This window comes from Podarcis tiliguerta (genome assembly GCF_965153285.1).
Source record: "Podarcis tiliguerta genome assembly, chromosome: 13".
NCBI lineage: Eukaryota > Metazoa > Chordata > Lepidosauria > Squamata > Lacertidae > Podarcis > Podarcis tiliguerta.
Window position 1 is genome coordinate 2,953,544 of NC_139546.1, and position 25,776 is coordinate 2,979,319.

The 25,776-nt window shown below is 45.5% G+C and overlaps 1 protein-coding gene across 9 annotated transcripts in view; it reads right to left on the minus strand.

The window, feature by feature from the left end:
- Positions 1 to 25,776, minus strand: part of PLEKHG4B (pleckstrin homology and RhoGEF domain containing G4B) — a 104,374-nt gene that overhangs the window by 69,095 nt on the left and 9,503 nt on the right. For 4 of the 9 annotated variants that reach the window (XR_014503938.1, XM_083407373.1, XM_083407372.1 and 1 more), the window contains exon 1: positions 9,118 to 9,422. The exons of 2 other annotated variants lie outside the window; for them this stretch is intronic. Coding sequence is in view for 3 of the 7 variants with exons in the window: in XM_083407373.1 (XP_083263499.1) it covers positions 9,118 to 9,174 (57 nt within the window). In the remaining 4 variants the exon portion in view is untranslated. Of the gene's footprint in view, positions 1 to 9,117; positions 9,423 to 12,545; positions 12,621 to 15,725; positions 15,866 to 19,406; positions 19,491 to 25,776 lie in introns of those variants that run through there. 3 more of the 9 variants (XM_083407376.1, XM_083407375.1, XM_083407378.1) reach the window with 3 other exon arrangements.

Genomic DNA, 25,776 nt, shown 5'->3' on the forward strand with positions numbered 1-25,776 from the left:
TACAAACTGTTCGGCCGCTGGGACGCTCCATCTCTCGCCCCCCTCCCCCGGGAATGCCCTGGGGTGACACCCGTAATTGGCCAAAAAGGGGCTCATCCCTGTGGACACATGCTCCGCATTGTTGTAGGCAAATTCTGCCAGCGCCAGCTTTTCGACCCAATCATTCCCTCTGTCATTGACATAGCACCTCAGATATTGTTGGAGGATGCCATTTGCTCTTTCCGCCTGCCCATTGGTTTCAGGATGCCGGGCCGTCGAAAAATTGACTTCCACGTGCAGCAAGCTCATGAGCTTCCTCCAGAACCTGGAAGTAAATTGTTTCCCGCGGTCCGAGACAACCCTCAAGGGGGCGCCATGCAGCCGGAAGACGTGTTCTACAAACAACTTCGCTGTTTCTTCCGCTGTGACTGCATGTGAACATGCTACAAAGTGGCACATCTTAGTTAACAGGTCCACTACTACCATGATGGCCGTCTTCCCTTTGGATTTGGGCAGATCCGTCATAAAATCTATTGATACCGCCTCCCAAGGCCGTTCTGGCGTGGGTAGTGGTTCCAATAACCCTGCCGGCGCCCTTCTTTCCCCCTTGGCCCTCTGGCATTGGTCACACCCTCTTACATACTCCTTTACATCTTCCCTCACCTTGGGCCACCAAAACTCCCTGGTGACCATCCACATGGTCTTGTGTTGTCCAAAATGTCCCGCCGTGGGACTATCATGCAACTGCTTGAGTACCCTCCCTCTCAATTCACCTTCTGGTATATACAGTGCCCCTTTGTAATACAATGCCCCATTTCTTTCTTCAAAACCCTCCGGGCTCTCACCCTCTCCCCTGAGGCCTCTGAGCTTATTTTGGGCATATTCGTCAGTTTCCGTTTCTTCTACCAGCTCTCGTCTCCCCACCAGCGCCGCCCCACACACCCAGCGGTCCTCAGGAATGACATGTCTTTCTTCGCTTGCCCCCTCCCCTTCCAAGTACTCTGGTTTGCGTGAGAGAGCGTCCGCCCTGACGTTCTCTGGGCCTGGTACATAACAAATCTCAAAGTGGAATTTGGAAAATTCCTGTGCCCATCTCACTTGCCGTTGGTTGAGTACTCGAGCTGTTCTCCAATACTCCAAATTCTTGTGGTCGGTGCACACTTGCACCTTGTGTTGTGCCCCAATCAATAAATGTCTCCACCTCCGGAACTCTTCGTGAATGGCAAGTAGTTCCCTGTCATACACCGTGTAGTTCCGCTCGGACTTATTCAGCTTCCTCGAGAAAAAGGCACACGGTCTCCACCCTGACGTATTTCTTCCCGGCTGAAGAAGCACAGCCCCCACCGCTCTGTCTGACGCGTCTGTCTCCACCCTCATGGGCTTCTGTAGGTCCACATGCAGAAGTTGTTCTTCCGAAGCGAAAGCCCTTTTCAGTTGTTCAAAAGCTCTCTCCGCCTCCGCCGTCCAAACAAATTTCTTCTTGCTACTGAGGCAGTCGGTGATGGGCGCCGTCAAGTGTGCAAAATTCTTGATGAACTTCCGATAAAAGTTCCCAAACCCCAGGAATCTTTGCACATCCTTCTTGGTTTTCGGTGTCTTCCATTCCAGCACCGCCTGGACCTTGCCTGGATCCATGGCCAATCCTTGGTCTGACAGGCGGTACCCCAGGAATTCCACCTCCTTGGCATGAAACTGGCACTTCTCCAGTTTCACCCACAGCTGATTGGCTTGCAGCCGGCCCAACACTTCTCTCACGTCCCTCACATGCTGCTCTTCATTTTCCGAATACACCAACACGTCATCCAAAAAGGCCACACAATTCTTGTAGAGCAACGGCCCCAGGACGTGGTTGATGAAAGCTTGAAAACATGCGGAGCCGGCTTGGAGACCGAAGGGCATTACGAGGTATTCAAATGCTCCCAAAGGGGTGAACATGGTGGTCTTCCATTCATCCCCCTTCCTTATTCGTATCAGATTATACGCCCCCCGCAGGTCCAGTTTTGTAAAAATCTTCCCCTTCCTCACCCTGGTCAGAATGTCATCAATTCGGGGCATAGGAAAGGCCAGGGGTTCCGACACGGCGTTCAGGGCCCTGAAATCCACTACAAGTCTCGGCTTATCTGTGTTTTTTTTGTCCACAAAAAACACTGGGCTGCCCCCCACCGCTCGGGACTCTCTGATGAAACCCCTCTTCAGGTTTTTGTCAATGAACTCCCTCAGCTCCTGCATCTCCCTGTCTGACATGGCGTACAGCTTGCCCACTGGGAGTTGAGCCCCCGGGAGTAGGTTGATTTGACAGTCAAAGGGTCTATGCGGCGGCAGTTTGTCCGCTTCTCTTTCGCTGAATACGTTGCTCAGATCTGCATATTGCGGAGGCACCTCCCCTTGCTTCATTACCTCCATCCCAGCTAAGGTGATCTTGGCTCCCCCTGGATCCTTCCCCTGCTTGCAGTGTTCCAGGCAATGCGCCGACCCAAAGGAGACCACCCTCTGGTGCCATCCCACTAGAGGATCGTGAAGTGCCAGCCAGCTCATCCCCAAAATAATGGGAGCTCCTCCCAATGTGGCCACATTAAACGCTATCCTCTCGGTGTGTCTTGCCACCCTCATTATCATGGGAACAGTCTGTTGGTTCACTTCTCCTCCCAACAGCTCTCTGCCGTCAATCGTGGTTACCTGCAGGGGTTTACTTAAGGGGAGGGTTTGTATCTGGTGCTCAGCTGCGAACTCCTTACTCATGAAATTACAGGAGCTGCCTGAATCCAGCAGGGCTTTGATCTGTAGGGGGTGTCCATTTGGCAGCTCTAGCAACACCTCTATCACTAGAGCAGGCCTGGGAGGTTCTGGTGCGGGCACTCTCACTGCTTTTGAGCCTGGCTGCTGTGCCCCGACGGCAGCCAGGCGTTGGCTTTTACTTGCTCTGTGCTTTCCTCCTCCTCTCCCCCAACAGCTCCTGCCATGCCTTGCCATTCCTTTCTCCGTGGACAGACTCTGGCAAAGTGTCCTGGCTGTTGGCAGAGATAGCATTTTTTCCCGCCCTTTCCCTCTTTCTTCCGCCCTTCACCGATGTTTGAAACTGTGTGCGCACGCGCTGTTCCCACTTCCATCGGCTCTGCCGGCGGGAAAGGCTGCTCTGGAATGTCTGGAATGCGGAGCTCCCTCCAACGTTCTCCTTTCCCCTCCCGCTTCTCCAAAGCCCTCGCTTCCTGGCGCGCTCCAATGGCTAGCGCGGCTTTAGTCAGCTGGTCCATAGACTCTGCTCTGGGGTTCCGGGAAAGTTCATCTTTCAAGGACGAAGACAGACCCTCTTCGAAAAGCATTTGAATGGGCTCAGAAGCCAAGTCCCACCCCAATCGATGAATCAACATAGTGAACTCAGTCCAGTACTCACGGACAGTCCGGTTTCCCTGTTTGCAAGCCATTAACTGCCTTCGCACCCCTCCCTGCTCAATGTCACTGGAAAACATCAGGTCCATGGCACGAAAAAACTTCATCGCGTCCTTTAGGATCTCATTATTTGCTGCCATCAAGGGTCTAACCCAGTCCTTCGCCCCTGATTCGAGGTGGCTAATTACAAAAGCCACTCGCGATTCCTCATCAGGGAAGTCATCGAATTGCAGATTGAGAGCATATTGCATCTCTGTCCTAAAGGCATGGTAGTTCCTGGGGTCCCCCCCAAATTTCTGCACCAATCCTGGCATCTTTCTGTTGAGTGGGGTGGCTTTCTCCCTCCCCCTCTCTGCATCCTGAGCCCTCCTTTCTTCCAGCCTCGCCGTCTGCAAGGCAAGCTGGATTTCCAACGTCCTATACCTTTCCTCCAGGCTTGGACCTCCTCCAGCTGCCCCTCCGGTTCCTGCTGGTTCGCTCATGATGCCTCTGCCTGGCACAAGCTAGCTGTCGATGACTTTCGGATTGCTGTGATGGGATGAAGAGCTGCTTGTGTGTAAATTGCAATCCCTCAGAGTTTGAACAGCTTCTCAAACCTCTGCCTGTGATGGAGCCCCTCCAGCATGGCTGCGTCAGTCGCTAGCAGAATCCGAAAGTGGCTGCTTTCGGAAACGTTTCCAACATAAAAGCTCCTTAACGGAAACACGTCTTCTGGACTCTCTGCGTGACAGTTTCCGCCGAGGAACGGGTGTTCCTATAGGGGGTCCTGAGACTTCCCCACTGTTTTCACTGGAAGCATCTCTGAGCCATTCCTCCGACTCCCCTTCCCTTGACGTTCCTGTTCGCCCCCTACTGGTTCCCTCTTCAGGTGTCAAGTCTCTCTCTACCTCAGAGAGCCTTGGCACCTCCTGTCCTGCCGATGGCAGTTCCCTGACACAACTATTATTAGCAATTTAGAGTACCTTTCTCAGAGTATCTTTCTCAGGGCATTTTTATACAGTGGTACCTTGAGTCACAGACGTTTCAGGTTACAGACTCCGCTAACCCAGAAATAGTACCTCGGGTTAAGAACTTTGCTTCAGGGTGAGAACAGAAATTGCGTAGTAGCGGCGCGGCAGCAGCGGGAGGCCCCATTAGCTAAAGTGGTACCTCAGGTTAAGAATAGTTTCAGGTTAAGAACGGACCTCCAGAACGAATTAAGTTCTTAACCCAAGGTATCACTGTATTCTGAATGGGGGGTTAGTTTATATTTTACCTTCTGTTTAAATTAGAGGTTTGTTGTCAGTGTTGATTAATGTATTTTTAAAAACCGGCCTTTGCAGGGCTATATGCCACGTTTTAATTGTGGTGTTAGGCAACAGATTCATTTAATAAATAATAGCAGCAGCAGCAGCGACAGAAGCAGCAGCGGTAGCAAAATAGCAAACAGTCTTCAGGAGACTGAGCTCAGCGCCCAGGGACTATGGAAGCAGCTATCCAAACGAGTAAAAGGTTTTCTGGGCTCTTGTAGGAGGGACAAGATGAGAATTCCTGAAAGCAGCAGAGACATTCCGATATTTTCCTTTTACCTGTGCTCCCCTGTCCCCATTGAAGCATTTTATTCTGTAAAAGATTCTTCACGATTAGGGATTTAGTGGTGAAAACTGGAACACTTTTGAAAGTGTTACTGATTAGTGAAAAGTTGTCCAAATTTAGCTGGAACACCTTTACAAAAGAATAAAAAAGTCAAGAGTAGCAACAATAAGGTGGGAGGGGATTAGTTTAAAAATAGTGAGGAGAAGGGGGCTGTGCATTTGGTATGGCGCAAACAAGGGGGGAGAGCTATATGAAGGAGAAAGTTTGGCAAAGGCAGAGCTTTTGCACTTTCAGCCGTGTGTGATCTGGCGCAGCTGCAACAGAAATGCTGAAATACAATTCATGGACATGCAAACAAAGCAAAGGCCTTGCTAGAGAAGTATTATAGAAGTGTCATGCTGCGAAGAGGTAATAAAAGAGAGGGATACCATAAGACAAGTTTCTGGCTTTAAAGGAAATGCCTGGACGGTCTTAACATTTATTTCGTGACCATTAGGAATCCTGTCAGCTTAAAAGTAAGGCTGAGTGGGCAAGACTGCAGAACGTGCTTCTACCTGTCTCACCTGTGCTAGCAAGGACTTCCCTGATCCTTAGCAATTGATCCTAACAGCTATTGAGACATCTGAGAGGACATGCCACTTAATCACTAAAATGCACAACCCTCCCACAAAGTAGTGGGGGCAGGGCCTACCTCTCATCCTGCAACTTGTACCGTCACATCCTCCTGATATAAATCCTCCAGCTGAAATAACCACAGTTCACTGTTAAGTAGGGGAGGTGTCCTAAAATGAGAAATTTCAGAAGTGTTGTCATTTGTGAGCATTTTTATGCCTCAGACGTCTTAGTCTCCCCTTTCATGTGTTTACCACTGCAAATACTTATGTAGCCGCAGTTCTGAAGCAACTCTTTCTCTTAGTTCTAAGGGGATCGGAACTCACACATCCAAAACAACACTCTAAACCACTACAACACAAAACACCCAACATAAGATGCTATTTAAAATTTCACAGCATGACTTTTTAACGGCCCCATCAACTGCGGTACTGCAAAACGTGGGGTTTTCTCTGCAAAACAACTGCAACAGTTGGGCACAGGTTTGGAGAAGATCCCAAATTTGGGGGCTTGTGGTTAATTTTCCTTTTTCCCAACAGCTAGTGTTGGGTACTAAAGGCACAGCCAGCATTGTTTGCAAAGGCAACTTTGACCTTCAAAGGAGACAGATGTAGGATGCTCACCTATGTAAAAATAAAGGTAGCCCATTGGCACCAGCTTTATAGCTCAACACCTGTTAATATGAGGACTACTGGTAGGTTATCACATAAATACAGAAATGAACATTCTTGTCTTGTATTGGCCCCAAAGCATGACCTACAATAGAAACAGATTTACTCCCAGCCCTGAAGGCTTTAAGGGATTTTAAGTCATTTTAGTCCTAGCACACCTTACCTGCAACTTCTTTTGACTGATGAACTTCACTCTAAAGGAAAATACTTCAAAAACAAAATAAAGGCTAAACAGCCAGATGATTTTGTCTAGACAATGAACCACTGTAGGGGTATTATTGATCTCTGGAAGGTGAGCAAATAATGCTTTGCTTGAAGGCATGCTTTTAAAGGAGGTCTCAAAATAGTGTTTCATTTAAATGGTTTGCGGCAGCAAAGAACTCTGAGAGCATAAGAATTTGCTGACTCTATACTGATAATACCAAATACCAGCACTGTTCAAAGGAGAACACAAGTTTGCCTTAGGTTGCAGCATGGCTGAAGTTATGCAGGCCCCAACTGTGAACTCCAATTTCTTTATTCAGTCACTTGCAAGGGGATTATTACCTTCAAAGAAATGTGAGTGAGCCTTACAGACAGACAATGCCTCTTTTATTATATGTACCCTGTGATTGTATAAGTCAATGCAGTGTAAGATGAGTTCCTGTACCAGGGATAAGGAACAATATCTAGCAAGCCATGCTCTAAGTAGGAATTGTCAGCACTGCAAAGTTGCAGACTGGCAGCCAATCCCGGAGGGGATGCTATACATCAGCTGTATGCCATGCACTTTTGCTTCTATTTCTGATCTGCAATCTGCAATGTAGCAAGACATGGCAGTGCAGATTAATGTGAAGTGATTGCTGTAGCCATCAGCCAACCTCTCTCAGCTAATGGGCACACTTAGAACTTTGTAGAAATGCTGTGGGCACAGGGCACCAGTTAAAAAATGGCTGCAGTGGGAGCACGGCACACGATGAAAAGGTCTGGCACATCTGAAATAGAGACAGGCCCACAAAACAGTCCGGGCATGCTCCCCATCAAAGACAGCTCAAAGGACTAAACCTTAATGATTAAAATGCCAGCAAGAATAAAGAGGCATTGCTTTAGGGGATTTTACTAAAGGTAAAATAATGAAGGATTGCCTCTTTATTCCATTGTCAGCACCAGGAGATCCTTTCTGAGGCAAGCATTCCACGTTCTGCCCGGACACTGAGGTCCAGCGCCAAGGGCCTTCTGGCGGTTCCCTCGCTGCGAGAAGCCAAGTTACAGGGAAACAGGCAGAGGGCCTTCTCGGTAGTGGCCCCTGCCCTGTGGAACGCCCTCCCACCAGATGTCAAAGAGAAAAATAACTGCCAAACTTTTAGAAGACATCTGAAGGCAGCCCTCTTTAGGGAAACATTTAATGTTTAATAGGTTGTTTTATTTTAGTGTTTTGTTGGAAGCCGCCCAGAGTGGCTGGGGAAACCCAGCCAGATGGGCGGGGTATAAATAAATAAATTATTATTATTATTACTATTACTATTATTATCATGATTATTGCCAAGGCACCCCCATCATGAAGGTCTTCTCCCTCACAGTCTCATTTCATCGTGCAGGGAGGGGGGAACCTGGAGAAGCACCTCCAGTGGAAATATTGAGGTCTTGGGCAAGCCCTGGGGTGTTAAAGGTTAAACAACACTGAATCGGAATCCAGAAAAGGAATGGAAGCCAGAGGAGATGAGATATCACTGCTGTGATGTGCAGAGAGTAGGAAAAGCCACTCTGAGAGGTGCTGTTACTTATGACTTCATATCAATTTCTTAAATGATCCACCATGGCCAACAAGAGGAAGGATGGTGACAAACAGATATGGCTACTGGAGCAGTCAAATTACCAGATCAAAACCTACAGAAACTGCAAAAAACAACACACAACTGTTTTCCTACCTACATCAACGCATTCCCTCCCCACCCCCACTTTCAGAATTGATCTAAGCAGCCTTGGGCAATAGCCATGAAAGCCTGGGCTCCCAGCAGGCTGAATTCTATGCCCAACATGACAACGTCCACAGAGGGGCAGTTCAGTCACAAAAACACAGAACACACAATTCGCTGCATCAGACAGTAGGCACTGCAGTTTGTGTTGTAGTGCTAAATCTTTTAAAGTCAGAATCCTAGCACATAGTTATTTAAAAATACATGTGTGCTTCCTAAAACAAAATCTTCTCTATTTCACATATTGTCCCGTTTCAAAATATCTGATGCATTAACATCACAGATATCTTAATCTAAAAGTGTTCAAAATGTTGCCATCAGCTGTAACTTGAAAGCAATCAATACAAGAACAAAGAACAAAAGGCACCCAAAGAAAAATCTCTCATTTCAAATATTTCGAAAAAGTACAATACAAGACCAAGATCTTCTTAACAATTTGCAGAAGATTACAAAGGCATTTCTGTGATTTTGCTGTCCACCTTCTCGTAGGATTGCCTCAGTGAACTAATTCCTATTGCAAGCAAAGCAGACATTCTTACATAAAAGCTGCTGCCTGTATTTTGAAAAGAACAAATTCCATGTCTTACACAAAAAGAAATAAAGCAGATTATTTTACCCAACAACAAAAGGAAGAATCCTATTTAGCAACCATCATGTTTGCAGGCAAGAAGCCAGAAAAAGTTCCTGAAATTTCAACAGGTTTTCTCTAATTTAGTGAGGGCACTAACTCATTACCGAAACAGGAGCCCTCTTTATTTAGCAAAGTAGTTTTGTTTTATTTGACTACAACATGCAAACTATAAATGTTGCTAAAAATGCCCCCATGAAACATTTTAATTAAATTTACAAATAATTACTAATAAAACTATTATTGGATACAAAAAAAGGATTTCAGTAATCTTGTGAGTTTGGGTTTTTCCCCATTGCATTCGACATACCTTTATGCTCAGATAATTATCACTTCTTGTCTTTGGAGCAGCAGCCTGGTGATTCATAATGACACCCCCTCTCTTTGGATTTCAATACAAAAAAGTAGTCCATAAAATCAACTGTGTCAAGACAATGAAGACTGTAACTCAAGCCCATGCCCTTCCAATAATTTCACTTGACGGGTCTGCCAGATTCCTGTCACCCTCTTTTGCATGTGAATTTTACATACTCCCTAAATGTTCTCAGGGAGCTTCCTGCGCTGCCAGTTGCACACATCGAGACCGTGAGAACAGACTGGAGAGTTCACTTCCAAGCGGCCCGGACTGCTCCTCTCCCATTGCTTTAGTATGCAGACTGATGTAACTTCCTCTTCTATCCAAGGGGGGAGCGAGAGGGACGTCCGAGGCGAGAACAAAGCAGCTCCGAGTTGGGGGATCACCTCCACTTCTCACTTTACAGGCAAAACATCGGATCCAAACCCAGCTAGAAGCTGAAAGATGCAAACTCCCCCCCCCCCATGGGGAGAGGAGATTCCCACGATATTTAGTGGTCTAGCACAACATACAACGTAACAATTTGATTTGCCATGTACACTGACTTGCCCAAATCATCAAGGTTTAAAAAAAGCACATTCAAAGTTCCGCTTGCTCGCTTGTTTTATTTCTTTATTTTGTATACTGTGTTGCCCTTCAGCCATAGATCTCAGGGCAGTTAACAACATAAAAAATACAATATATAAAACAACAACAGACCTCCCCCCACTGCCTCCCACAAACATTGAAAAGGGTTGTTTTTGTGGGCACTGTATTAGCATGTATTTCATTATTGCTAAGTCACTTCAAGAATCTTGTAAGAAATAAACAAAATAAATAAAAATCATCCAGAGAAGGAACTATAAGGAAGTCAGATTATACTGTTAATAAGAGTTCCATCTCAAAATACAAAAGGAACTTATTTTCCTTCTAAATATGTAGTGGGTAGCACTTTCAGTTTTCCCCACCATGAAGATTATTTCAGGGTAAAACTATAAATACAGTGGTACTTCGAGTTACATACACTTCAGGGTACAGACTCCGCTAACCCAGAAATAGTGCTTCAGGTTAAGAACTTTGCTTCAGAATGAGAACAGAAATCTTGCTCCGGCGGCGCAGCTCCGGCACATTAGCTAAAGTGGTGCTTCAGGTTAAGAACAGTTTCAGGCTAAGAACGGACCTCCAGAACGAATTAAGTTCTTAATCCTAGGTACCACTGTAATAGCTCAGTCCAGTTACAGCCACAATCACAAAATTTATGATCACAGAAGTGACTCTCCACTTGCATCCAAGTCAGTTCAACAAGTCCTGATGAAATCTGAAAGAGCACAATTACTAAGAAATTGGATCTCAAATCTGAAATCCCCAATCCAAATGTTGCCTCTGCTACGAGCTCATGAGGTGGCATTAGGCAAACCGTAGCCAGAGGGGGAGGGGGAAGATACCCCCCGCCCAAATCAAGTAAATAAATAAATAAACTAAACAAAAAGTGTGGGACGCGAGTGGCGCTGTGGGTAAAACCTCAGCGCCTAGGGCTTGCCGATCGCGGGGTGCGCTCCCGTTGCTCGGTCCCAGCGCCTGCCAACCTAGCAGTTCGAAAGCACTCTCGGGTGCAAGTAGATAAATAGGGACCGCTTACTAGCGGGAAGGTAAACGGCGTTTCCGTGTGCGGCTCTGGCTCGCCAGAGCAGCGATGCCACGCTGGCCATGTGACCCGGAAGTGTCTCCGGACAGCGCTGGCTCCCGGCCTCTAGAGTGAGATGAGCGCACAACCCTAGAGTCTGTCAAGACTGGCCCGTACGGGCAGGGGTACCTTTACCTTTTAAACAAAAAGTAGAAATTTGGGGAGGGTCCTTATTTCTTTTCTTCCTCCATACCCCTTTGCAACCATTTCTTTATGTCACAAAAAGTTAAATGTTATCACAGAACTGGCAACAGTAGGTGTAATTGTGTAACTCCACTACACACCATTAGAACAGATCGTGTCTTTGCCTGTAGCCACTGGCAAAGTAATCAAGACTGCAAAACATGGTCACCTGCCTCCCACCAACCTTTCACAGGTGAAATAAGAGTGCCCACCCAATTTAGCAATCAGGATCCTGAAGTTGAACTGCCCTCATCCCGCATTAAGACATTTCCAAAGGCTCTTCCCCACCTGCTACAAATATATATTTTAGAAACGCATAAAAAGGTAAAGGTAAAGGTACCCCTGCCCGTACGGGCCAGTCTTGACAGACTCTAGGGTTGTGTGCCCATCTCACTCAAAGAGGCCAAGGGCCAGTGCTGTCCGAAGACACTTCCGGGTCACGTGGCCAGCGTGACATCGCTGCTCTGGCAAGCCAGAGCCGCACACGGAAACGCCGTTTACCTTCCCGCCAGTAAGCGGTCCCTATTTATCTACTTGCACCCGGGAGTGCTTTCGAACTGCTAGGTTGGCAGGCGCTGGGACCGAACAGCGGGAGCGCACCCCGCCGCGGGGATTCGAACCGCCGACCTTTCGATCGGCAAGCCCTAGGCGCTGAGGCTTTTATCCACAGCGCCACCCGCATCCCCTGAAACGCATACCCTGGCACAATTAAGGACAGTATAAAAACGTCTCTTAAATCTCACAATGGATTTTGCAACTTAATACGCCTTATTCAAGAGTATCAGGTTATTTATTCCTTATTATCTGACAGGTTTTGTCACATTTATATCCCACGTTTCTTCATTAGCGCTCAACGCGTGATACACAGAGTTCCCAAAATGTTTCCCACTCTGGGGAAGGAAGCGCAATAACCTGAAGAACTGAAACTGAAGAACATAGGCAACATTTTAAGGGCATTCCTCAAATCTTCTCAAATAGTAAAATGGCACAAACTATTTTATGAGGAACAGTGATCAGAACCTCAGAACTATCTCTAGTACATAAGAATCATAGAATAGAATCATAGAGTTGGAAGAGACCACAAGGGCCATCGAGTCCAACCCCCTGCCAAGCAGGAAACACCATTAGACCTTTTACAGCTCAATACAGATCTGAGAGACTTTCTTCTTCTATTATTATTATTATTATTATTATTATTATTATTACTACTACTACTACTACTACTACCACCACCAGGGCTTTTTTTCAGCCAGAACTCAACAGAACTGGGTCTGACACCTTTCAGGTGGTCGCCATTGCCATTATAAGTGAACAAGGGAGGAGTTCAGGGTGAGTTCTGGCACCTCTTTTTCTAGCTAAACAGCACTGGTTATTATATTTATTTATATTCCACCCTTTTGGCTGAGGGTGACTTTCTAAGAGACACCTAGCCCTCAGGGGGGTAATAAATCAGATGTAGTTTCAGCTGAACCATCTATACTGCAAGTCAGACTCACAAAAATGAATGCTACTCCATACAAAACAAAGTAATAGCTACCTCATGATATTTTGGGTGGGAAACTGGTAAAATGTGGGCTAGATGATGTTACTGTTGGTGGATTTTTAGCTGGTAGATGGATAATACTTAAAAAGCGCTCATCAGCGCCTCCTTGTCCACCTGAAGAGAAGTGACAAGTGGGGAGCCACAGGGTCCCCTGCTGGGCCTGGGCTTGTTCATTTGTATATAGCTTAGAAGGAGTGGAAAGGATGGTCATCAGATTTGCAGATGATACCAACTAGACGGGGCATTTCTATCTTACCAGGCAGAAACAAGACCTACATTTGTTTTGATAAGATGGAGAACTGGCCCCAAACTAACAAAAATAATTTCAGTGGTGATAAATGTACAAGTTCTGCATTTAGGTAGGAAAAATCAGATGCTCAAATACAGAGGAATGTTGAAGGAACAGGGTATGTTTAATAAAATAATAATAATAATAATAATAATAATAATAATAATAATAATAATAATAATAATAATTTATTTATATCCCGCCCGTCCCAGCCAAAGTCAGGCTCAAAGCAGCTAACAACAATAAAAGTAATCTGGAGAAGATTGCCCATCCTCAAATACCTGAAGAGCTGCAACACTGGACCAAATTAATTTTCTGTTCTCCAGAGCAAGCTTCCCTAACCTAGTGCCTTTTAGATATTTTCGGCTACAACTCCCATCATCCCCACCAGTATGACCAGTGGTCAGGAATTAAGGGAGTGGTAGAAGAATGCACAAATGAACAAACAAGTAATAGTGACATTTCCTGAAGTCTTAATGCTTTTAAACCACGCTTATGTTTTGGAGCTCTCAATTGTGTGGGGAAGTATGTTGAGACACTTCTCAAGCTGCAGAAATATGTCTTTGACAGAGAAACCATCAATTAATTTGGGTGACAATGAATAAAAACTAAAGCACACTGTGTGGTTACAATACATACTTCCGCAAACCAATCACTATTTTACCTTGTTACTGCTAGGAATTAAAATCCAAAAGGTTTCTACTCAACTTCCAAATTTTGTGCAAAACATTGCAGCCTTCATTGCAGTGGGGAAGAATTCTAATTTATTTTTGTTCCTGGTAGAACAATTCTGAGTATAAACCAGTTTGTCACCATCTAACATTCACAGACAATGAAATATAAAATTCTTGCTCTAAGCGCAACATCAAAAGCTTGATGCCCCAGTAATCCCGCACCAAGAATTTAGACCGTGAATGTGTCTCCCTCTGTCATTAACGGTGGCAGGCACAAAGCTAACCTTCAGTTCACAGGTCACTTAGCATGGGCTTAGAACATGCCCTAGGTATAGACAGCTTCGTCTCCTGGCCATTTTGTTTACAAAGGGCAAAATCCGGACACTGAATGGAAACACATGTTTTGCATTATGTGCTATTGTTGTAATATGGACCCCTACTGCAACTTTTCTCTGGCGTTTCAAAAGCAAAAACTGGAAACGTTAATCTAAAAAGTAAGCAATAATAACTTATAATGGACTCAGATCAAATTGTTTACAAGTTCTAACTATTCTCCTACAGAGATGAAAAGTATTCACCATATCTAATTATTAATTTGAAAAGGCTATAAACAGTAGACATTTTATTAAAAGAGAAAGCGACGACTAAGAAAAACTTCTGAATCTGAAGAGTTCCATCCATGTGGGACGCAAAACCACTATCCTCTTTCTTTTTTAACCTTGCATGCTTGCTCAGAAACTGTGATGGGGGAAAAGTGGATTCTAGAAAACACTTCAACCACTGTAAATTGTGCTTAGAGCACCAGCAGCACAACAATTTATTTAGTTAACAAAATTCATATACCGCTTGATTGTAATAAAACCACTAAGCAGTTTATAAAATAAAACATTATAATTAAAAACAACTAAAAACAGGTATTTTAAAATGTTCAGGAGATGATTAAAACAATGGCAGATTAGAAAAACATTGAAGACTGCCCGAAACAAAACTGTTTTAAGCAGGAACTTGGAAAGAGTACAGCAAAGGCGCCTGCCTGATGTCAACAGGCAGTGAGTTCCAAAGTGTAGATGCTGCCACAGTAAAAGATTTACACATGCAGAGCAAGTATTATGTTGCACTAGTAACAGTGGCAGTTTTGCAGATCAAAGTAGTAGATGGTATAAGACGATCCCACAAGTAAACTGGTCCCAAGTTGTCAAGGGCTGCATCTCCCCATATGAACAAACCTGGACCTGTGGCCATCATCTGAGGCCCTTCTTGGTGTGCCTGTGTAGGGCGGCAACATGAGAACAAGCCTTTTCTGCAGCGGTTCCCAAATTATGGAATGCTGCCCCCGGAGAGGCTCACCTGTCTGTGCACCCGTCAACTGCCGTAAGCTACAATGGGACGCGGGTGGCGCTGTGGGTAAAACCTCAGCACCTAGGACTTGCTGATCGTATGGTCGGCGGTTCTAATCCCCGCGATGGGGTGAGCTCCCGTCTTTCGGTCCCAGCTCCTGCCCACCTAGCAGTTCGAAAGCACCCCTAAGTGCAAGTAGATAAATAGGTACCGCTTTCTAGTGGGAAGGTAAACGGCGTTTCCGTGTGCTGTGCTGGGGCTGGCTCGCCAGAGCAGCTTCGTCACGCTGGCCACGTGACCCGGAAGTGTCCTTGGACAGCGCTGGCCCCCGGCCTCTTAAGCTAGATGGGCACGCAACCCCAGAGTTGGTCACGACTGGCTCATACGGGCAGGGGTACCTTTACCTTTTCCAATGGCATTGAGTGACCTGTTTTCATTTGCGCGTTTTGAAATTAAACCCTGCAGATTGTGCAGCACTTTGCTGCAGCACTGCACACAGCTCTTTACAAGCAGGTATGATGCCAGGAGCAGCGCATGTTAGCAGAACTTGGCCAAAGCGGCCTGGCAGGGCAAATGATGTGGTCCAATTGGGCCTGTGGGCCAAAGGTTGCTGACCACTGTCCAAAGTCAAGAGGCAGCATGAGAGAGTTCTCAGTGGCCTCACCCCACTCCTCTCAGGTTAAGAGGTTCAAGGGGCCATGAATATTAGGCTCCAACAGTGCAGCTACTCATTTTACAGGGCTTTGCTAGCCTGCAATCCCACCATATGGGGCCTTAAAGCAATGCACTAACCTGCACGGTTCTGAGCCCCTTCATTTCCCTTTGATCACTCTCCCCTCAGGCACAAAGCAAAAGAAAGTACAATAAGCTCACCTGCCTCGTGTTTACTTTTAGTTACAGTTGGGGAGGCTCCAACAGCTCCTCATTAACTTTGCTATAACATAGCCCGAGGGCTGGCTCCAGACACCGGCTTTTTGAAAAGCAGCCACCTGCAGCTTCATTGTAATATTCTTGCTGCCAGTGTTCACTTTTTAAAAACAAGAAAAACCATTTGTTATCTGTTTTAACTATTATTTATTGTGGTTTCCTCACTCTTTTGACAAGGGATGCCATGTACAAGAGAACATCGGAATGAAGTATACCAGCGTTTAAAACATTTAATTCTCAGCACACTGGGGGGGGGTGAGGGGGGGCAGGCTTTGCTTCCCAGCAGCACCCAAGAGAACAGAAAGCTGGAACCAAATCCACAAACAATGTGTTCATCTATATAGAAATGCAAGCTATCCTTGCCCCAAGAGACACACTGGATTGTTCCCACATTAAAGGCCATTTGGCGGTGCGATAAAGGGCTTGATTAGCATCCTTTGATCTTTTATCCCATTATGAATTTCCACTGAACAACTTAGGAAAACTGAAAAGAGACACACACAAAGATTTTAATTTGCAACCATTTATTCTTTTGGTTCTTCTTTTTTACTAATTATTTTAATGGGATTGCAGAAACCCAGAGCAGATAAACTAAGCAGATCTCAAAATATTTAACCAAAAAAGTATAATGCCGGGGCTTAAAACTATTGCAGAGACACACAGTGATATGAGTGAAAAGGGGAGAGAAAAGCTCAGTGGCCAGAAATACAGAAAACTGAGTAATCACTCCTCTGTTGACAACTGATCTTTACAGAAGAGCTTGCTTATTTACCACAACAATCATGAATAGTGACAATGTCCGGGTTAATGCAAATGGAGCACTGTACAATGTTGAAATCCATCCCTCATTGGAGAATAGCTGAGGAACTGAAAATGAACACCCTGTTGCACATTTATTTATTATAAAAAAAATTATAGGTCATCTTACAAGTAAAACTTACTCAAGGCAGCTCATGCAATAGGATATAAAAATTCAGATCCAACAATAAGAAAACCTCCTGGTACAATAATGATGGGGGATGAAACCACAGAGCCTAGGGCTTGCCGATCGGAAGGTTGGCAGTTCGAATCCCCTCGACGGGGTGAGCTCCCATTGCTCGGTCCCAGCTCCTGCCAACCTAGCAGTTCGAAAGTATGCCAAAAAGTGCAAGTAGATAAATAGGTACTGCCCCAGCGGGAAGGTAAACAGTGTTTCTATGTGCTGCTCTGGTTTTGGTGTTCCACTGCACCAGATGCTGGCCACATGACCTGGAAAAACTGTCTGTGGACAAACGCCGGCTCCCTTGGCCTGTAAAGTGAGATGCACACCGCAACCCCAGAGTCGTCTGCGACTCAACTCATGGTAACTGTCAGGGGTCCTTTACCTTTTTTTTTTTTTTTTTTTTTTTACAATAATGATGTCACATGATTAAACCGCCCAGCCCCCATTAAGGGAGTGGCTGCATTCTAAACCAGCAGATGTTTCCAAACAGTCCTCAAAGGCAGCCCTACAGAGAGCTCTTTGCAGCAGTCAAGCCAGGACGTGACATGAACATGGATTACTGGAATCAGTGTTGAACTCTCCAGACAGGGCTGAAGTTGGTGAGTTGCATTCCTGGTCACTGCCACCACCTGAGCTTCCCAAGTAAGTGCAAAATCCAGGAACACACTCCAACTACACACTTGGGTTTTCCATGGAGAGTGCAACCCTATCTAAGGCTAGTTGCAAATCTCCTTCTGAGGCGGGTGATTGCCCCCCACGCTGCACTCAATAGTACTTCCATCTTGTATGGATTTAACCTCAGCTTGTTTGCCCTCATTCTCCCCAGAACAGCCTTCAAGCACCAGTTCAGGACTTCTACAGCCCCCTTGGAGCAGAAGACGGAAATGAGAGGTAGAGCAGAAGGCCTATGCCATACTGATGACACCACAGCCCAAACCTCTAGGTGACTTCTTCCTAGCAGTTTCATGGAGGCATTAAAGAGCATGGACAACAAAACTGATCTCTGAGGTACCCCACAGTCCAACAGAGCAACAGTTCCCCAGCACCACTTGGGATGCTTCCCCAGAAAGAACCAGAACTACAGTGCTTCCTCAGCCCAACCTAGAAGCAAATCCTAAAGCTCAAGATAACTTGAAAAAAATTATACACCTGAGATAATGTGACAACAGTCCAGGGGTCAGCAATTTTTTTCAGGAGGGGGCCGGTCTACTGTCCCTCAGACCCTGTGGGGGGCCTGACTATATTTTTTGGGGTGTGGGGGAATGAATGAATTCCTATGCCCCACAAATAACCCAGTGATGCATTTTAAATAAAAGCACACATTCTACTCATGTAAAAACACGCTGATTCCCAAACCATCCATGGGCCGGATTTAGAAGGCAATTGGGCCAGATCCGGCCCCTGGGCCTTAGTTTGCATACCCATGTAACAGACTGTGTAAAATCACTTAATTCGTTATTCTATAGCAGCAACTGGATGACAGATAAGAGACTTTGATTAAGTATACTAACACCACAGTAGTTTGCCAGTCAGGTCCACAGGGGTGTTTTCTGCCTGCTTGATTATATTAACTGCTGGACACACAAATTCTTATGTGCCATAGCCAAATGTTTAAAAATGGGGAATATAAAAGCATGGGACGGAAAAGCAGGAAAAATAAAAAGGGAACAATGTTCACGTATCCCTAAAAATAAATTAATGGCATTCTCAACATGTAATGGACACGTATGCAATTTAAAACATTAAACTTTCATCTAAAACATTTCTCTTTCATTACACAAAGAAGCTGGCAGGAACCTCAGGCCTCCCCGCTTCGCATAATAGAAGAGATTGTGCTGGTTTATTCATGGACCACAACTAAGGTTTGCTGCACCATCTGAAATGGACCTCTGTCTTGTCATTTGCTTGTTGATTTTAAAAACTGAAGTGTAAGGCACAGAGAATTGGGATAAACTGTTTCCTTTTAGTTGCATTTTTTTTAAAAAAAAATCACCATGCAGCTTTACCTCTTGATCTAAGGTATGTTTTTGTTTCAGAAGTAAGAAAGGCAATAAGGAAACACACACAAACCTGTACCTTTACAACTGCAATGCAAAATTTCTTTTTTTCTGAAACTTAACTGCATGGATGTTGTTTTTAAATCATGGAACTATTTCAAATGGATGCTATAAGGAAAACCCTCGGATAAACCATGGCTAGTACTACCAGCTGGAAATAATATCTAAGCATTATAAATATCCTTATAGAAATTTCTCATCTTAAAAAATTATTGCACAACATGCCAGATCTATTAGTTAGAAAGGTTTTATTTCTGCGGGGCCCTCTGTCAATTATTTGCCTCAGCCCTGAAGTCTGTTCTTTTGGCAGGCCATGTCTCTTCATACTGCACTTCATGGCTAGGAAGCATTAAGACACAGGTGTCCTGTGAGTCAGTTCCTAAACCTGCCAAGCTAGCAGATCAGAGGAAGGAAGTTACAGCCTAAAAGCAGGGCTCAGTTAACCGTCTGGTCCAAAGAATAGCTGCAGCTATATACCTCCATTATTGGCTCTGCGCCTCAATAAGCTTCCTGCTCAAGCTTTGTCCTGAACATCTGGAGGAATAAAAGACATATTGCTATCTAGAACCACACCTGCCCTCTAGTTACCTGTCCCAAGATCCTGGTACCAGTTCAAAGCATTGTTTGTCACGTTTTATATTGCCAGCTTCTCTCCTGAATGTCTCTGGTGGGCTGTACTGAAGAAGAAATAATTCTAATCTCTTAAGGCTTCCTGTGGTCATCTGTGTCCACCAACATGAAACAGCTGGAAAAGCAACTGAAGCCTCTGAAAAAGCTTGGACTGTCTTGGATTCTGTCCTTCATGGACACACAAAATACCTAAGGCCCCCTACTACAGGGAAGGATCTTATGCTAATATTAAGAGACATGCAATTAGAAAACATCTACAGGTAAGTTACCCACAACCAGTGATAATAAAATCATTTTTTCATAAAGTTTATATTAAAGTAATTGATTCTGTTTATTGGAAAAAAGAATCTATACTTACATACATAGTTTTGTCTCCTAAGTGTCAGTCAAATAAAATGTCAAATCAAATCTCCAAGAATTTCATAAAATCATAGAACTGTAGAGTTAATACGAAACCCAAAGGTCATCTAGTCCAACCCCCTGCAATGCAGGAAACTCAGCCAAAGCATCCATGACAGTACATAATTTAGTACAGGATAACTTTTTTTACTCAAAATTTCTAGTAAATCCACATGGAACTACCTTTCTCCAACAACTATGTTATTTCCCCTTTTTCATTCAGCTCTTTACAGTCCCCCCCAAAATTTTATTATTATATATGTTTGGTTTTTATAGCTAATAGTCAGAAACGGCCATTGCGTGAGATCAGAATTTTCAAACTTTAAAAGCTTTCAGCACACTCTCATAATGTAAAAAAATTCAGAATAATCTTGCAGAATTCAATAGATGCATGGTATTTAAATCATGCCATGGGAAACTGTACCCACAGAGTTGTCCTACAAAGGTATTCTAGTGTACTATGTAAAAATAAAATAAAATAAGATAGGAATATATTTTGGAGATAGCTTGAATTCTTATGTTAATGCCTTTAGGAAATGGGCAGAGATTATTTCTTAATTTTCTTCCCAGCTGCAGCCAACAAGAACATTTGACAAACTAAAACATTTCCTGTAGTCGCTTCCAAATCTTTCCTTCCCTGGGACATCCGATACCACTGTTCTTTCCATGACACCCTGGCCCAGCAAGCATGGGCATGCTCCACTCCTCTGCAGAAGCAGTCTTTGCTCCGCTATAGTAAGGAACATATCTTACGTTAAGGCTGCCATGCAGAAGGTGCAGGGAAGGTTTCTGCAAGCCGTTTGCTCCATGCTTCAAGCCTCCTTACCCCAGTGCCAGCTTCTACCAGGAATGCATGGCACCTGCAAACAACTCTCACATGTTACGGCTGCTCTAACCAGCTAAGCACATTTTTTCAGCACCACCTAAAGCCAATAGCTCACTTTGTGGTCATGCACACGTTTTATTGTTTACTGCTGTGACTCTGGAAATTGCTTTACAATTGTTTAAATTCAAATGTATTGGTGGGCTCTGAAATTTCTGAATTTTGAAAATTTTTATTATGGTGTTGATTTAGTGTGGTTTTCTGCAATGGGGTAGACTAGAAAGTAGGTGTGCGTGAACGCACACACGCGCACACAGCTGCACCCCTGCTCTCTCTACTTTCCAACCCCCCCCCCCGCCATTCACCTCATATTAACCCCTAGTTTCTCCTTCCTACCCTAAGAACTACAGTGGTGCCTCTGGTTACGCACTTAATTCATTCTGGAGGTCCATTCTTAACCTGAAACTGTTCTTAACCTGAAGAACCACTTTAGCTAATGGGGCCTCCCGCTGCTGCCACGCCGCCAGAGCACGATTTCTGTTCTCATCCTGAAGCAAAGTTCTTAACCCGAGGTACTATTTCTGGGTTAGCGGAGTCTGTAACCTGAAGCGAGTGTAACCTGAAGCGTATGTAACCCGAGGTACCACTGTACTAAGTTCGCGTTCCACCTTCACACCCCATTTCTAGAGCCAATTCTCTGTTCTGCCGCCACTAGCGGAGGAAGAGGGGTGCGGGGGAGTGCACTGCCCCCAGCAGCATGATCCTGGTGGGGTGCCATCACCGCTGCCCCCACCCACGCTGGGCATCACGCCCCTGCAGGCAGTGCACCACGCACCTGGGACATGCACCAGCCATGCCCCTGCCTGCTCTTCGCCCCCCGGTGCCAGGGCAGGAAGCTCTGCCACTATCTGCAGCCCCACTTTGCACCCTTGTTTTCACCTTCAACCCCCAAGTCTGTGCCTCCTCTCCCATTTTTTGTGTGCAGCCTCCTACACACAGAAAATACCCAGGGTAATCTCTTCCCACACATTTCACCTAATGTGTACCATTTTCACCTTCTGCCCGATTATGAAGCCACGCCCCTTCCAATGGCCAGGTGGGGCTCATCAACCTGGGGAAGTAGCCAATCTAGGAAAAGGAAAACTCAGATCCTAAATTTCCATTGCCTTGCAGGACATCTCTGGGGAAAGAAAAGGCTAAGGAGTAAACACTACAAAAATGTAGAGTCCCTAAGATGGTTTGATGGTGCCTTATATACCTCCTTGCAGCAACTCCTGCAGCCAAGCTGTACTGTACAGTCATACCTCGGGTTGAATGTGCTTCAGGTTGAGCGCTTTCGGGTTGCGCTCTGCGGCAACTGCAAGTAATGGAGTGCGTTACTTCTGGGTTCCGGCGCTCGCACATGCACAGACACTCAAAATGACATCATGCACATGCGCGGAAGCGGCAAAATGCGACCCGCGCATGTGCAGACGTGCCGTTGCGTCTTACGTTCTATTCAGGATGTGAATGGGGCTCCGGAACGGATCCCGTTTGCATCCTGAGGTTCCACTGTATTGCTCTGCTTTCCTTTGGGCCACAGCAGTGAGACCAAGCGGGGGGAGGGGTGTCTTGTCATCTGGGCAACTCAGGACCTCCATACACACTGCCCAGGCTTGTACCCTGGAAGTCACTTCCCTGCTGCTAATACAGCAGTTTGACTTCACCCCTGGAAGAGGACTCCATTGTCTCTTGAGACAGACGGATGCCAACAACCCCCTCCAATTCTTCAGACCCTTTCAGGCCCCTGCTTTCATCTTCAACCTCATTCTCATGCCACCACTTATTGTTGTTAAGTATTTCTTTATACCTTGCCTTTTCCGCTGATGGAACTCAAGGCGGCTTTCTTCCCTATAAATGCCCCTTCCTTTCTCACTCCTATACCATGCCCACTACTATTCTGCAACTTCTCTTCACTTCTGGTGCCCTCCCTTGCCCAGGTTCATGCAAATACAGTACTGTGAAGGGGCACTACTAATCCTGAAATGGGGGCTAGAAGAAGACAGCCTTCCATTTTTACGTATAAAGATAGGACTATAGACTTGTTGACGTCATGGCTAACTCCTAAGTACTTCACGCTATGAGCATTTACAAATTAACTAACTTTGTCCTGAAATGCGCATAATCATTACATAAGGGGATAAATAATTCTAAGTGAAGAAATCCTGAGCTTGCACACAGCTTACACTAGATAAGTGTTTCCCATTCTTGGGGGGGGGGGGGGGTCACCCAGGGGGGCGTAGTAACCTCAGGTGCAATTGGGGGGCACTGAATAAAAATGGTGGTGGAAGCATAAAGAAAGAAGAGAAGAAAAATTGAAAAACCATTTATACATGTTTCATCTGTTGTGTAATGATTCTTACAGCCAGATTGGGCAGTGTTATGGGACGGTGACAATGCCTCCCCCGGAGCCAGCAGTTGTGCTGGAGGCAAGGGGTTTTTCCTGGGTCTGGGTGAACCCTTTTCAGCTTCACCTAGGCCTAGGAAGTGGATCACAGCTTGCCTGCCTATTTGGCCAATGGCCAATGTTGTAGGATGTACCATAATTCACCCCATAATTGTCACATTTTTAATGACAATTTTTCTTTCCAAAAAAGGCTTGTGTGATGATTATGCAGTGAATTACGCCAAAGGTGGCAGTGTGTGGGATTCACATGTCAACAATGCTGATCTTTCGTCAGCAATACTGGTTTTTCTGATACTATCCCTTCCCTTTCTGTTTGCTTGTGAGAAAGACAGTCCGCCTCGGTGCTAAGCACTGAATTTACAGCCCTCCCTGCTCCATGGTTTTCTGCCCACCACCTTTCCCCCGGTGCACTTATGTTTGCCTCAGCTACCCACCTATACCCCAGTCAGTTTCCTCCTTCCGAAATGCAAGCTGGAGACCCACGGCAGGCAGCACAGCCATGGGAACAGCAAAGGGGAAGCAGCGAGTGGCATCGGCACCGAAGGAACGTGCCTTCATTCACATGTCATATAATGTATGACTTACAGCACAGGTGCTTTTCTGGGTGTATTGCCTTGGATAAACACACTGGAAACCCTGGCTGTGAAGGCACTTTCCAACACAGAGATTCAAAACAACTCATAGTTTTTTTCTCTCAAAGGATGCAGTGCTCTTGGCCTTGATTTATGAGCTGTGGGTCCCAGACTTCTCTTACAAGCAGGCAAGGAGGGCTGGGTGTTGGGGAAATGGCTAGCACAAGATAGCTTATTGTGTCAAAAGTTCTCTGTAATCAAGGCTTGGTGTTTCCTCTAAGCAAAACACTTCCTCTCACCTGGTAACCATAGCAAACACTTTCATAGATTAATCCCTCTGCAACACCCTGCCAGCAAAAAGCCACCTGTGCTGTTTGACACTTCACCAGGTTTAATCAAAACCTCAGTCTCCTCAAGCCTGAGTCCATCTGGGCTACAGTGGTACCTTGGTTCTCAAACTTAATCTGTTCCAGAAGTCCGTTCCAAAACCAAGGTGCACTTTCCCATAGAAAGTAATGCAAAATGGATTAATCCATTCTAAACTTTTAAAAGCAACCCCTAAAACAGCAATTTAACATGAATTTCACTATCTAACGAAACCATTGATCCATAAAATGAAAGCAATAAACGATGTCCTGCAGTCACACCATCAATCAATCAATCAATCAGTAGCTAAACTGGGTTCCACAAAGTCACAAAAAAGAGCCGCAAAACAAAAATGCAAAATAAATAGCAAAAACAGACAAACCTCAGTGTAACCCTCAAAACGGAAGTGTAACACTCAAAACGGAGCACATTCGGCTTCCAAAAAAAGTTTGCAAACCGGAACACTTACTTCCAGATTTGCAGTGTTTGGATTCCAAGTTGTTTGAGTACCAAGGCATCTGAGAACCAAGGTACCACTGTACTGCGTATTCAGACGGAATAAAAACACATGGCTGTTTCGCCAAAGTGAACGCGACTCTGAAAAGGAGGATAACGCAGACACTGTAGGCTCATTGTTTACCGTAATAAAGCTGCAGACCTGCCATTCTAAAATCTTCTGCCAAAGACAATACATCCTACCTCACATGGGTAGCACATGTCTTTGTAAAGAAGAAGGTGCAAGCGAAACTCTGGTTTGTGTTGAACATTAACAGATTAGTCACTTCTCAGTCCTAAAGCAACCTTGGGAGGTGGCAATTTGTAACTTTCCCACCATTTCTCCTCCGCCTCAAAAGAGCATGTCTCTCAAACACTTTTATATCTTTATTTATATTTAGATCTGTAGTTCTAAGTGCTCTTCCTTCCTTCCAGTTTCACCATAGAAGTTGCCCCTTTGGAGCGAAGAAGCAGTTACTGAGTTAACATTAAAGGTAAAGGTACCCCTGCCCGTACGGGCCAGTCTTGACAGACTCTAGGGTTGTGTGCTCATCTCATTCTAGAGGCCGGGAGCCAGCGCTCTCCAGAGACACTTCCGGGTCACGTGGCCAGCGTGACAAGCTGCATCTGGCGAGCCAGCGCAGCACACGGAACACTGTTTACCTTCCCGCTGGTAAGCGGTCCCTATTTATCTACTTGCACCCGGAGGCGCTTTCGAACTGCTAGGTTGGCAGGCGCTGGGACCGAACGACGGGAGCGCACCCTGCTGCAGGGATTCGAACCGCCGACCATGATCAGCAAGTCCTAGGCGCTGAGGTTTTACCCACAGCGCCACCCGCGTCCCTAAAGCGTACATTACATGCAGCTAAACAACCATCTGCCCCTCAGTGGAGAGCAGAGATGGAGAACCTGTGGCCCTCCAGGTGTCACTACACTCCAGCTCCCATCTTCTCTGACCGCTGACCATGCTGGCTGGGGCTGAGGGGAGGGGAGTCTGGCAACATCTGGAGGAAGACAGGATCTCCATCCCTGGTCTCCAGGGAGAAGTACCATAGTGACAGCTGATGCTCTGGAAGAGAGGAGTATTAACACGTCCCATGTTATCAAGAATACTAGGGAAACCGTTTCACAGAGTGCCAACAGTGCAACCATATGCAAACAAGTAATATCAACATATTTATACCTGAGAAGTACATTCTTCTGATAGAGGCTCAGCTTGGGAAATTA